This window comes from Clinocottus analis, unplaced genomic scaffold (assembly GCF_023055335.1).
Source record: "Clinocottus analis isolate CAN_PGR_092001 unplaced genomic scaffold, fCliAna1.0.p SCAF_9, whole genome shotgun sequence".
Lineage (NCBI taxonomy): Eukaryota > Metazoa > Chordata > Actinopteri > Perciformes > Cottidae > Clinocottus > Clinocottus analis.
The window spans coordinates 1269928-1283769 of record NW_027176251.1 but is presented as its reverse complement, the minus strand read 5'-3'; the positions used below and the strand labels follow the sequence as shown (position 1 = coordinate 1283769).

Below are 13842 nucleotides of genomic sequence, written 5' to 3'. Positions count from 1 at the left end.
ACATTTATTTATATTTAAGTTCAGCAGACAGGGTGGTCCTCGGTCCCCATGTGAATTTACATGGTCCTCACTTTGGGGGTCATACAGTGTGTGTGTGTGTGTGTTATATTATTCAGTCCACTGCACTGAGAGATTCCTTATCCGTTTGATTGTAATTTAAGCCTAAGAATTATGCATTTATTGATTCAGATACATTTATTCAGGCTTAGTGTTGCCCTTGAGTTGAACTTTTACACGCCGACTGATTTCGCAACTAGTTTCCCCAGCTGGAAATGTCTAGTTCCTCTTCATTTTTTTTTTAGATGTGATCTGTTTTTCCTGATACAATTGAGTCATTTCCTTATTCATCTGGCATCTCACCCATTCATTCTGTCCACTGACCTCTCCACTGGCCTTATGTTTCTGTCTCACTGCACTGTTTGCTCTCGGCACTTACTCTCTTCCACTCTCCGTTTCCGTCTTATTCTTCTTTCCAAAGTTACTGTTTCCATTGGCACAGGATCAAAACAACTCAAAATCACGCTCCAAAGCACATCCATGCAAACCCTGGATGTTCTATTATCACCATATAAACATGCACGCACATAAAAGGATGGGGAAAACAAGACTGAAGTTTCCTTAGAAAACACCCCAAAGGAGTTTCTGTTGCATTAAACAGCGACCAAATATGCACACAAAATCCGCCTCTTTGCACAAACACAAGTGGCATCTCTGGCTGACATCACCAAAAGAAAACCCACTCTGAATCATTTGAATAAACACGTACCGAAACCTTCCCCAGCGCCGAGGCCTGAGGGCCCATTATAATACTAATCTGGGACAGAAAGGACACACGTTGGTGTACATGTGCCTGTGTGAGCATTTCAGCCTAAATCTGCACATGGCACTGCGAGGGGCAGGATTTTTTAAAATGCAATACAAAAGGAATAGTCTGTGACGAAGGCGTGAGATAATTGTTTGGACTGAGGAAGCTGCGTGTGGTAATTGGTAAGACTGAGCGAGGCCTTGAGACGGGGGAGCGAGCGGTGGAGTGCTGCAGGGGGGCAGCAGCCTGAGACAGTGAGCCCCTTTGTCTGCGTGGGATTAAGAGTCTTATCACACGAGAACATTGGACTGATCCTCAGTCGACAGACAGGAGGGGAAGACGTAGCAAACAAAGGGGGAAGCGTTCTGTGCAGGGAGATACAGACAGGTAAACAGTGGAGCGAGAGACGTGGAGTGTATACTTCATTTTGAAGTTTTGACCTTTAACTACAGGCCAGCTTTTAACAACCATAACAGTAGTAAAATTAAAATGAAAACTTCTGCTTTTCATCAGAATATGGAATATAGTCTGCCAACTCTTGTGTCAATCAGTAATACTCTCATTGGACTATCGCAACAATTATTCTGCTAATGTGAGCCAGTAGATTTTCCCACCGTGGGACTAATACAGGATTAGGTTATCTTATCTTTCGGTCTGTCATTCCACCACTTTAGCTCAAAACTTTTAATTTGTTCGGTAGTTTGGTTTAATACATACCAGCGAAAAGTAATGACAAGCCCAGCAGCCTCGGCTCTACTTTATGTTTAGTACTAATTGGCACCAAACTAGACACGGCTGGCCTTGAGCAGTATACCTGCTAAAGCGTTAGCGTTCAGCCTCATCATCGCGAGCTTGTTAACATGATGACGCCTTGAGCTCAAACCACCGCTGTGTCTAAGTGCAGCCTCAACAGAGCTTCCCGCACGTCTGCGGACTCTTTTGTCTACTTTACACAGTGACTCTCCACATTTAGCTCAAATAAGCTGGTCTGTCCATCTGTCAAATACCATATCAGAGAATTTTTACAGAAGGACGGACTGAGAGCTGCAGGTTCATCCTCAGTTCTCACACCGTTTATTGAGCTATATGGGGAGTAAGGAAGTGAGACGTCGGACCTTTACAGACGCGAGAGGAAGAGAGAACAAACTGACAAGCAGGTACACAGGGAGAGACACTTCTATCCGTTCATCTTAAGCAGTGATACTCCTCACTATTTAACTCTGAGATAGGATTATGTCTGGATTATTTTTTGCGGAATTTGTGGCGGCAGATTAACACCGTGATAGTGTCTGTTCGGCATTACGTGCAGTGACGCAAAAACTGAGCAGACGTGATTACAGAGCGGACGAGGAGGATTTATCACTAACCAGTTTGTAGTCCTTGGTGGAGAGCTTGGTGAACCACTGGTTGAACTCCAGCACTGCTATTATTGCCACCAGATCCCTGAGGAGGAAAGAAAAAGGTCACAGCTGCAACTAGATATTATTCCTCATTAGTGCCACCTCAATTTAATCTTGACTTCCACATGTTTTTTACTTGAATATAAATCCTGCCACACCTCTTAACCTTCAGTTAATGTTTATCTCATCCCAACACGTGTGCATTGCTTTTCATATGATGCGCTAATGCTTATATTTGATAATATATGCTTTCATATTTGTCTGTGCCAACACTCACCTGTTCTCCAGATGGCTGAAGTCCTGCAGGTTGAGTTCTCTGGTGTCTTGTGTCAAATAGATGGTGTCCACATCCTGCAAGGCAAACAGTTAACCAAAGCGAGTGTTAACAGACATTGCTGTTAGTATAAAAACCTCTCCTAGTAATTCCTTCATGAGACTTAAGAAATACTTAAACAAGCAAGTGCACACAGCAGGTGAAACATGTTCAGAAAGAGTCCCTTCATTTTGGGAAAGGAGCAAGACCATTGAATCGATTTCGAGAATACGAAAGAGACCGGTACTGTAGTCACACTGTTGTGGCTATCCTATTCATCAAAGGACTTTATTCAGTTTCATGTCAGCCAGCCAGCGGTGCTTACGCACAGCTGATCTGTAAACGCTGCGTCTCTGCACAAAGGAATGCAAACAGTACTGACCCATTGCACCTCTTCTTTATAAGGCAGCCCCAACCAGTCACAGACACATCTGTACATCTGAGAAAACCCCCCTGTGCACAAAGAGAGACAGAACACATCAAAAACACGTACGACTTTGGCTTGTGCATCTTACTGTAGAGCTGTGAGATGTGGATCATTGAAGCACACATTATTTACTGTAGTCACACATTCTTACCACAAGGTCCAGGCTCGGCAGGCTTGTTGTTCTCCCACAGAGTCTGCAGAGAGATCAGCCTGTCCGGAGGCTCCATGCAGAGCTTCTTCATCACTTTACTGGGAAGAGAAGACGGATTAAAACATATTTTAGTCACCCCATTGCTACGTTTCCTAAATATTGTCGCTGGTGAAATGTTTGAAAGCCTCTAATCTTTTTTAAAAGCTTCTAAAACAAGCAGCTCCAGGCGACGGTCCTACTGCCTTACTTGTCAGTGGTAATTTTAAAAAGTAGTGAATGCTCAAATATTAAAAAAATATTTGAAAAAAGAGCTCAAGATTAGAAACATGCGCCTCTCTGTCAAGTCCAAAGCGTTGTCCTTACTGTTACATAAGCTCATGGTTTTACATCAGCAATCATTTCTGCATTTTTATTCATGCTTCCTCAACAAAACATTAAATGAGATTCACATCCTCATTATGAGATGTCATGTTAGATGTTTTTTGGGACATAAAATACAGTTTAAACTGCAGTTGTGACTCAACCAAAGCTCCTTCCAGAGATCTGACTGTTGCACCTGGTTAAACTCTCGGTGTTGGAAACATTTTTAGAGCAACCACGCAGAGATTTAAGATGGAAATTTCTGAACATGGCTGAAACATGACCAAATAAATGAGTTATGTCGCTCACAATCGAACACGCGTGCCCGTGTAACTCACCTGGGCGGTAGACCGGGACATATCCTGAGCATACAGTTTCCTATGTGAGCGACCACCTCGTTGACCTCCTCCGTGGAGAGCAGCTTCAGAGAGAAGGAGCCGCGCTCGTACTCGATGAACAGCTACAAAGGAAACACCATTAATAAGTGACGCACACCAGCACGCATGGTTTCACCTGAACCTGCTTCAACCACAGTTCTACTCCATCAGATGAGTTAATCATCCATCTGTCTGTCTGTCTTCATCCCATCCACTGAGTCTAAATAAAATCTACCTAATCCAATGGTGTCCGACCACCGTGCCTTAGAGAAAAGAATACATGAAAAAAAATAAAAATTCAAAATCAAGGTCAGAAAAACCTTTTATTTTGAAAAAAGACTGGATACATCTGCCTGCACGTAACATCTCGACACATGTTACGCGATAAAAGTCCGTTTCAACTTGGTGTTCTGGATTAAAATCAAGGCAGAGCATCCTTGAGATCACCAAAAAAAAGCTCTGGAAACACTGCCTCCATTTTCAATATCCTGTCTTTATGAAGTGGGTTTAAATTAAGCAGCAGACTGGACGTAAAGGTCTAATTTACGGAGTAAACAGGACATAAACACGTTTTTGACGTTTTTCTCCCATCACACCGAGAGAGGATCTTTATGCACTTTATAAATGCTTCATGCCGGACGTATCATATTGCGTCATATTTATCGCCCCCACCGCGAAGGCCGGTCCGGTAAAATATCATCTGACACGAAACCGGTCCGTGGCTCAAAAAAGGTTGTGGACCGCTCACCGCTGGTCTGCTCCACTAAATCAACCCGACACTGATATAATTTACGAGAATGAAACCAACACATCCGTCTCTCCGCTCGACCACATCTACATCCCGCATCTTTGCCTTCAGTAAAAGATTTAACGACATTAATTTAAGACCGTCTGACCACTTCAGTGCTCACTGCAATTATGCAAATGACGATGCGAGGCGGCGATATGCGCTTCCTCTATAGGCCAACATTAACATAATCCTTGCTGATACTTCTAAAACGTGGGAGACCATCAGTCAAGATATTAAGAGAACTGACATCTCTTGAGATGAGTGGGAGGAAGGCTCAGCCGCGGTAATGGTGCGGCTAGTGACGGATTATTATATTTTTTCAGTAGATTCTGCTGACAGACAGCTGGCCAAAAAGCCAAATGGAATGGGAACATTATCATTTCTGGACCCAGATCTGTTTTTTGGGTGTCTTATACACTAATCATGTTTTAAAGATTATACTAGCATTTTGTTTTTTTTACATCCACTCAGTGTCTGTTTATCCATCCTGCTCAATGGTCCCTGAGCAAGACATTTAAGTCTAAGCTTCTCCTGGATCCCTTCGCTGTAGAAGACTCTGACCTTTGACCTCCCCAGAGAGGAGGGATAGATCAAATGTGCATTAATTTAAAGACAGCAATTCGTGGTTGAAAGCAGAGTTGCGTGCTGTAAAGAGAGGGATGCAAGGAAGGATAGCAAATTTCCTCTGCATCCAGTTTTCATGCTAAGCTAAGTTTGCTCCTAGCTCCATACTTAACACACAGACACATAAGTGATATCAATCTTTTCATCAAACGCTCGGCAAGAAAGCAAGTGAGTGCATTTCCCGAAAATGTGGAGCTTTCATGCTGTCCGAGTGACACTGTTTTGGTGAGAGGTGCTTTACCTGTGTCGGCTTGTTACAAGCGATCCCCTGGATCTCCAGGTAGTTAAAGGAATGTTCCACCTAAAAGAGAGCACAGAAATCAGCATTAAAATACTTAAACTGTGTAAGGCATTGGTTTGGCCTCTTAACATCCTAAAGAAAGGCTTATCTGACTTCTTATTACAGGAAATATACTATAATTCTCTTTCTGCACTGCTTCAACAATAGACTTCTTCAGGAAAAAGGTGCACTATTAAATGAGCAGGTGATATCACTGAAAGTCCATTTTAAGAAAAAACATGCATGACAGTAACATTTCTTTACTTTAATATGAGAGAATAGAAAGCTGGGGTTTCATCTGTAATCATTTGATTGAATGAATGTGTGTGTTTTAAATGAATTCCTTGCTAATTAGCAAGACACTATTTGTTCTGAATTACTGGTAGTTTTGCACGGATAAGACATCATATCATGTTTTATTCTCTTGCCAGTGTTCCAGTTTGCTTCCTGGATTGTCTGAATTGATAGTAGGAAAAAGACGTCGGCTTCATTTTTCTATTCACCTCCAAAAATACTTTTCAAGACAGCCATCTGAATTTTTTATATCTTTTTTCCAGAGAGAACTTCAAGCCAGAGAAAAGCAGCAGCCTGCCTTTTCATTCCCTAAAAAGGACAGGAGGAAGATCCTCTTTAGTGTGAGAGAGGGTGGAACCTGTGAATACAAATGCCTACGACTGTACACAGAGCTCACAGTTTTTCCTGCTCTCCCACTCCAGATCCTTTTCTTTTCTGTCAAACAGACCTATCGTTCAGCGCCTGAAGGCCAGAGAGCGAGGCCAGACTATTCCAGGTGGGCTCGCTGCTCCCGAGGCTTGGCTCAGAGATGAGAGGAGCGAGAGGATAAGCAGACTGTCTGTCTTCTGACAGACCGTCTACTGTCTGACTACAGTACACAGTGTGTGTGTGTGTGTGTGTGTGACTGTGTGTGTGTGTGTGTGTGTGTCTTGTAGTGGTTAAGCACTCATGTTCGGTCTACCAGCTGAAGGAATTCCACAAGTACCACAATTGTTGGGACAATATAAATAGGCACACACACATACGCCATCATTTCCATCCCATAATTAAATGGTGTGGGCTGATGGTTCAAAAGGCAATAGCTGGTCCAGCTGTACTTTAACTGGTTTGACCATACAGCTTCCAGTCTGGTGGCTAATGTAACCAAACAATCACACCAGTAGAACTGACATTACTAAATCGTTTTGCTGACTCGACTCTTTTATAGCTGTGCTACGGTCACACTGCATACATGTTAGCATTCACCTTTAGCCCAAAAGCTACAAAGGCTGTGTATGATCTACTACCTCCCAGAGCACCTTTACCATAACCCCTCAATCTCAATAAGATATAATCAATAGAATTAGAAATTGGTTTTGCATAACAATTTGTCATCATATCGGGAGGCCACGCACTATATTACAGGTTATTTCTTATGTCTTATTACACTCGTCCATTTATGTAACGTGCAAACACCTCGGTCTAGCATACAGACAGTACTACAGTATACAAGTAGTACAGCAGTATATATTGTTTGGATTTGTGTATTGCACAGTATTTGCCGGATGATTCAATCTGCAGCGTTCATTGTTTTAATCCAGTCGACGGCATGATAGCAAACTAAACCGAGAGCCAGCCAATGAAAAGTGAGCGCATGGATGAATATGAGCTTTTAGCCAAAGGCGAGACCTCATGCTGGGAGGTGGAGGAAGGAACCAAATGCCGTTCACTCAATTGTTCAGTGTCCGTCTGTCCCTTTAAACACCCTCCACCAGTATTAATTTTGTCGTATTTTGATGGAAAAAATTACTTTTAATGTGTTCATGCTGAGAGTGGTTTTACGATAAGAGACGGTGAACATCAGGATGCTGTTCCTTTGAGCAACGAGAGTAAACTGCAGATGTTGGGATAGATAAACATGCGTCTGTGAGCGAGATGCTGTTACTGCTCACTGTGATCGTTTGTTAACATGCACTCCCACAAGTGTGGCATTAAGCAGAGCGTAAAGAGAGATAAACACAGGTATGTAAAATAAACAGCAACAAGAGGCTACGCAAAAAGGAAAGAGGCAAAAGGGAAAGAGCAATGAATGAAAGTGTGTGTGTAAATGTGTGTGTGTGAGAGGGAGCATGTGTGCATATTTGGGATGAGACCCTGACAGACTGTAAGGCCCTGCAGCTCCTCAAAAGGAGCCAATCGGAGGCACAGACACACAAAAACCCCACTGAGAAGTGCACGAGAGGACTGCAGGGGATTCCAACTACTACTGAGAGACCAGAGATCCACAGTGATGTGTTTAACTGAAGGTTTACTGCTCCTGCAATACATTTACTACATACTAAAGCCGTGGGTTGAGAACAGCAATGCTCGCGGAAAGCTCCTCCTTCTGATTGTTCTCTTGTGTGTTTTCGACGCATCTTTTGGAGTCCAGACAGAGATCCGTCTGACATACGATGGATCAAACGTCTCCGGTACGTTCAGACGGCCGGGAGCACAAATCAGCACCGTCTCGGCTTTGATGCAACAAAAACAGTCGACTAGAAAACCGAACATACGGACGACCGATCCAGTCAATAGCTCATGTGCTGGAACAGCGAGCGGAGGCTAATCTTCATTTGTATTTGACTCACCTCTCCTGTAATATAGATTTCACGTTTAAAAAGATCAATACAAGGAGCAATACGGTTACAAGTCAGCTTTTCATGGATGTTGACATGCTCCATCTTTCATAAAAGAGTACAGTAAGAACAAACAAAAGATCCTCAAGTCATTCGTTTTTTATATATTGGGCTGTCACATTTTTTTAAATGTAGGAAAGACAATATTTAACTCAGATTTGAATAATCAGCGATTATTTCGCATGGTTAATAAAATAGTGAGCGATTTAATTCATAATCAAGGGGAAAAAAGCTAACTGGATCTCTCTCTCTTTCTCGCTCTCAAATAAAATAATATTTTTTTTAACTAAAAAATACTAAAATATGAATTGCTCATTGTCCTTAGTTACAGAGAGTTCATTAAAAGACAAACTTTGAGTACTTCACATATTAAATCTACGAGATTCAATTATATTGAAGACATTGTCGGTTATCCCTGCTGACCTTTGGCCCAGTGGGGAGCGGGGGAAGAACACCAGATGGGAAAACCACGGAGCGAAACAGGGATGAAGAGAGAAGGAGGTAATCTGGACTGTTGGAAAAAGAAAGAGACGACGAGAGAGAAAAAGCTGAACGGATGGCTGAAAGGGAGAAGAGGAGAGGAGAGGAGATCTGTGGCTGAGCCAACGGAGAAGAGGATGGAGGCTTCTCTGAAAGCAGAGGAGGGATTCTGCATCACCTAATGTTTAAGATTAAAAACTAAAAGAGCCTCTTGTTTCTACAAAATATAAATTCACAAGCCGCACCGTCAGAAAGTTCCATATAGAAGTCGCGTCTTCATGAAACAAGTGAAGTGAAACAACAAGAGTACAATCCGATCCAGGGAAACAAAATACAATAGAGCGATGTAGAGAGGTTTAAAAAAATTAAATAAATAATAGACGGACTGGAACACACGGTGGAAAACGGGAGAAAACAGATGGACAGCCGGCTAAATGAGCAGATCTTGAACCTGCAGCTCGTGACACTGGAAACATATGACATCATGGTAAACATATGACATCATGGCAAACCGGGTCAGCGAGTGTTCTTTATGGCCTCTTCTACCCCAAGTAAACCAATGAGTCAGTTCTCAAGCAACCAATCAATCACCTAAACTGTCCCCGGAGGCGTCTTGTCGACTGGGAAGCTTTGTGAAAAAGGCAACTGGTGAGTGTTTCCTGGACCTGACACGAGAGACGACGCTGCGCTATCTCATGACTGATCTGTGGAGCGCTGCTCTGTCCCGCCACAAGGGCCGTCGGTCCGGATGCCGTCTGCTCCCACGTACAATCACAGCCCTGTTTGCTTTTGTCAATCTGTGCGAGTAGTCTGACGATACCTCGAGGAAACAGACTCTGAATAGTACCGATATGTGGAAACAGGCTACATTCTGCAGATTGTATGAACAAAAATGACATAATATAGTTTGGAGACCATGCAAACTACGGGGATTCCTTCCGCTTCAAGTAGCTTTGCCTACTTTGGTTTCCAAGATCAAGCTTTTACTTTGAAACTCAACTTTTAAGTGCTTAAAATTCTATTTGATTTGAACATCTGCATTACCATAACTGGGCACGACAAACCCATTTCTAAATCCACTTATCTGAGCTCAGGGAAGCAGGGTGGCGGAGCAAATCCCAGCACCGTCGGCTAGTTTTACAGAGCTAGCATGTCTGGTGCGATGTTTAATATTGACAGCAGAGATAGTTAAAGTTGTTGAGCTGCTGCTGCTGCTGCTGCTGCTGCTGCTGCTGCTGCTGCTGCTGCTGCTGCTGCTGCTGGGAGTTTTACTGAACATCTGCATTGCATTACTTGCACTGCTGGTTTTCATGTGGCAGAGGCGACAATGGCGCCGGTAAAGATGATGACAGATGTTTCATTGCTGGTGACGGTGCTAACAATCGCCATCTGCGATGCATTATGGGACAGTTGTTCCAAGTAAAAACACTTTTTTTAAAAACGGGCGTGTCAACCAGCAATAAAACCAATACACTTATAACACACTACAGCACATACACACAAACTAGCTGGGATAGCAAAAGTGCTGAGTTGAGGAACAACAACTACACCTTATTTGGTAAATTTAATGGAGTTTTGAAGAAGGTAAATTGATGTAACCTCTAAACTAAGCTTGTATTGTGTCAAAGAGATGACTTTAAAATAACTGTGGCATCGATAAAAGAGTGTCTTGTTTTTTGCTGACGTTGTAATTTTGAAGAACATGTATGTTTTTACAATATTTGCGAATACAATCTACAATTCCTCTGGTGCGGTACGCCGGTTGGTTTCCGTTGTCGCTCCTGGAAAAATAAGAGATGTCCGTGTGGTTGCTGCTCTTACCTTGGTGGGAATGCGTGCCGTCAGGAGGTAAACTCGGTGAGACGCCAGCGCCTAAAAGAGCAGAGAGGGAGTAATGAGAAAGCAGCTGTAAATATACACTCTGACCACCACGAACAAGGAAATGACAAAGAGCCCGTTGACTCATTCTCATGGAAAAAGGCTCGTGACTCTTAAACATCTCCGTCAGTGTGGAAAGAAAGAAAAAAAACAACCTGATAATGAGGAGAAAGATTCAACATAAACGCATAAACAGACAATGACATTTGCAAAATACACCGCCAGTCTGCTGAGTGAGCTTGTTGTAGGTCAGTGTGTGTGTGTTTTTGTTGGTATTTGTGTCATTTCTGCCTGCTGAGCAGCTCGGACACCAACTGCTACTGTTAATCAGAGCACATGTTGCTGCTCTGTGAAGGAAAAGTCAAGGTTTTGAAGAGGCATAACTGGAATGCATGAACTTGACATTCCTCTCCAAAGGAGCCGTCTCATTATTCTGGTGTAGTGAGACGTGATGCTGTTATCGGGATGATTTGCACAAAATTGTGTGACTGTGAACAAAAAAAAAAGGACTCCAGTGCTGCATGCAATGAGCAGCACACACATTGAGTCCGTTCTAGTGGCTTTAATTCACGGTTGGTCACAATTTTGGATTACAAAAGTAGATTATCGTACTGCACCATAACATAATCCAACAGTAGAATAAAGATTAAGACATTTTATACAAATAGTTTAAATGTTTAAAAGGCACAGTGTGTAGGATTTGGCAGCATCAAGCAACTACGGTGGCCTTTAAGTAAAGTAACAAACACAAAAGTCTGTGATAGGTTTGTCCTTTCTGGGCTACTGTAGAAACATGGCAGCGTTACATAACCCTAAGCTTCAGGAAACAAAAGTTAATTCAGTTGATTAAACATTTAGGAAACAAAGATATGAATATGATATTTTATAACTAGATTCCCTGAAATGCAAAGTCATGCACAGGATTCACAGCCAAAGCTTTTTTGTTTTAGCTCAAATGATAGCAGCGCTACAGAAAGCTGCTTTTTCCAGTAACATTACGTCACTCTGGTTGGTCAATAAATACTATGAGCCTTCATCATCATAGCTGAAACCTCTTGACTCTCGAAGCAAGACGTCCCCGTCGCTTCTCTTTTAACTCTGCACCGACATGCATGCTGGATTAAAATTGCAATAATCACAAACTGAACACCTCCCGGCTCTGAAGATAAGCACATGAGACATTTTGGTTTTCAATGCTGCAACTTTACAAATAAGGGTAACGGGCCTCAAAGGGAGATAAAAAGGGCCACGGGGATGAAACAGGGAACATGAGAATATAATGGAGAAAGAAAGAAAAAAAGATGGTGAGATGAAAAAAAAATGCATAAAAGAAGCGTGAAAGGGTCAAGAGAGGAAATGAGAAACCGACAGCAGAGAGATGTGAGCCGACATCTTGATCAGAGGTGAGAGAGAACGGGAGAGAAGGTTTGAAAGCAGGAGGGAACAAACAGGTAGAAAAACCTGATGAACAACGACTGGCGTGACGGGCGAGGAGTGGAAGAAAGAAGGGAAAAAAGAGGTGAAAAGTCTTTAATCTGTCACAATCTTTTTGAAGGAGGACGGCGTGTGGCTCGCCTCCACAGGCCGGGTCTGTGTGTGTGTCTGTGTGTGTGTGGTTTGACGTGATGGAGGCGGACAGGCAGGACGGTGTGACCAAAGATAACCTCTCCTAAAGAGCACCAGTCACCACTGCTACCATCAACTCTCCCTTCCCTGCACAGCAGCTCTGGTTTACAGATATGCTGGTCATGGAGTCGCCTCGTTTCAAAGACGACGACATGAGTTTGATCGGTTTGGCCATCAGTTAATTTAAAACTGTACTAGAGACTTAAAGTCCGGATATCAGGACCTCTGAAGCACAGATTTTGAACCCTTGAATCGTCTTCATGTACGTAGGTGCAATAATAAATTGCAGGAGTGGCTGTTTAAAGCAGGATTATAATCTTACCAGACCTCAACAATAACAAAACAATCTTATATTAAATAGAAACTATTGTCAAACCTGTGAAAGCAAGTTCAAAGGTTTAATAAACAAGAATCATCCAGCATTCATACTTTAATACTCTGTCGTATTGTGTCCAGAACAGCGGTCCGTACGTATGTAGGATGGAGTTATGTAATCTCACACGTTATGGGAAGAAGAATTAGGCTGCAGGTCTTTTAACGTGGGCGACATGAAAAAGGTCTTGAGCTTCGTGGCCCTGAAAACATGTCTGCTCTTTATTTGCCACAAAAGGACCACATTGTGTGTGTGTGTGTGTGTGTGTGTGTGTGTGTGTGTGTGTGTGTGTGTGTGTGTGTGTGTGTGTGTGTGTGTGTGTGTGTGTGTGTGTGTGTGTGTGTGTGTGTGTGTGTGTGTGTCTGACAGAATGAAGTCACGGTGAAACTGAAGCGCTTCAGCTGCAGTGCAAACCAGTGACGGCCCAAAACCTGCTGACTCTGAGGGAATGGGAGGCGGCGACTGGGCTTCATTGTTTCTGTGTGATCCAGAGAGGGAAGTGAATCATTTCATACTCGGATAATCACCCAATGTACTGAAGGACGACCGCATCGCCGGCAAACACTCATTTGTTGCACTTCATAACTTGTTCAAGCAGTTTTTGCATGACTGCCCTTCTGCCCTCTGTGAGTGGACGAAGACATAACACCCTCCAGGGTTATGACCCCCCCTCCCCCATCCGCTCTCCCTTCCTCCCTCCCCTCCTATCTTTCTCTCCCTGTGTGTCTTAAGTGAACTTAAAGCCGCGAGCCTTCCCATTAGCCAATGATCTCACAGCGACCACCGATCAGCTGCAGCCAACCAGATGGCAGCAGCACTGAAGCATGTCCACACGACCAGAGAGCATCTGCTGCTACTCTCTGTACCACACACACACACACACACACAAAAACAAACTAATTTAATAAGGAGAATTTAACAGATACTTCTTTGATGCATTTTTGTTATTATCATATCTATTTAACAGAATATACAACACACACTAATTTAATCTCACACACACACACACACACACACACACACACACACACACACACACACACACACACACACACACACAGCTGTGTAGCCCATTCATGGTATTATAGTACAATTCTCAGATTATCTTTTTTCCAGTCAAACTGTCAACCCCTCCTCCCTCCCTCCCTCCCTTCCTCCCTCTCTCTCTCACCCCCCCTCCCCCCTCCCAATTGACCCGACTCACATTGTGTTACTATGGCAACAGCTGGGTCCATACTGCACCGGCTCACACATGAAAGCATCTCTTGGTACAGTGAGGAGCTTCG

General features: G+C 43.1%; 1 protein-coding gene across 4 annotated transcripts in view; it reads right to left on the bottom strand.

The window, feature by feature from the left end:
• The window catches only part of LOC137781034 (F-actin-uncapping protein LRRC16A-like), a 55398-nt gene that overhangs the window by 24516 nt on the left and 17040 nt on the right, over window positions 1–13842 (bottom strand). For all 4 annotated transcript variants that reach the window (XM_068569536.1, XM_068569538.1, XM_068569537.1 and 1 more), the window contains exons 3-9: window positions 10501–10551; window positions 5489–5548; window positions 3795–3916; window positions 3097–3194; window positions 2901–2971; window positions 2483–2556; window positions 2173–2248 (exon numbers count right to left, since the gene is read on the bottom strand). In XM_068569536.1, coding sequence (XP_068425637.1) covers window positions 2173–2248; window positions 2483–2556; window positions 2901–2971; window positions 3097–3194; window positions 3795–3916; window positions 5489–5548; window positions 10501–10551 — 552 coding nt within the window. The remainder of the gene's footprint in view (window positions 1–2172; window positions 2249–2482; window positions 2557–2900; window positions 2972–3096; window positions 3195–3794; window positions 3917–5488; window positions 5549–10500; window positions 10552–13842) is intronic.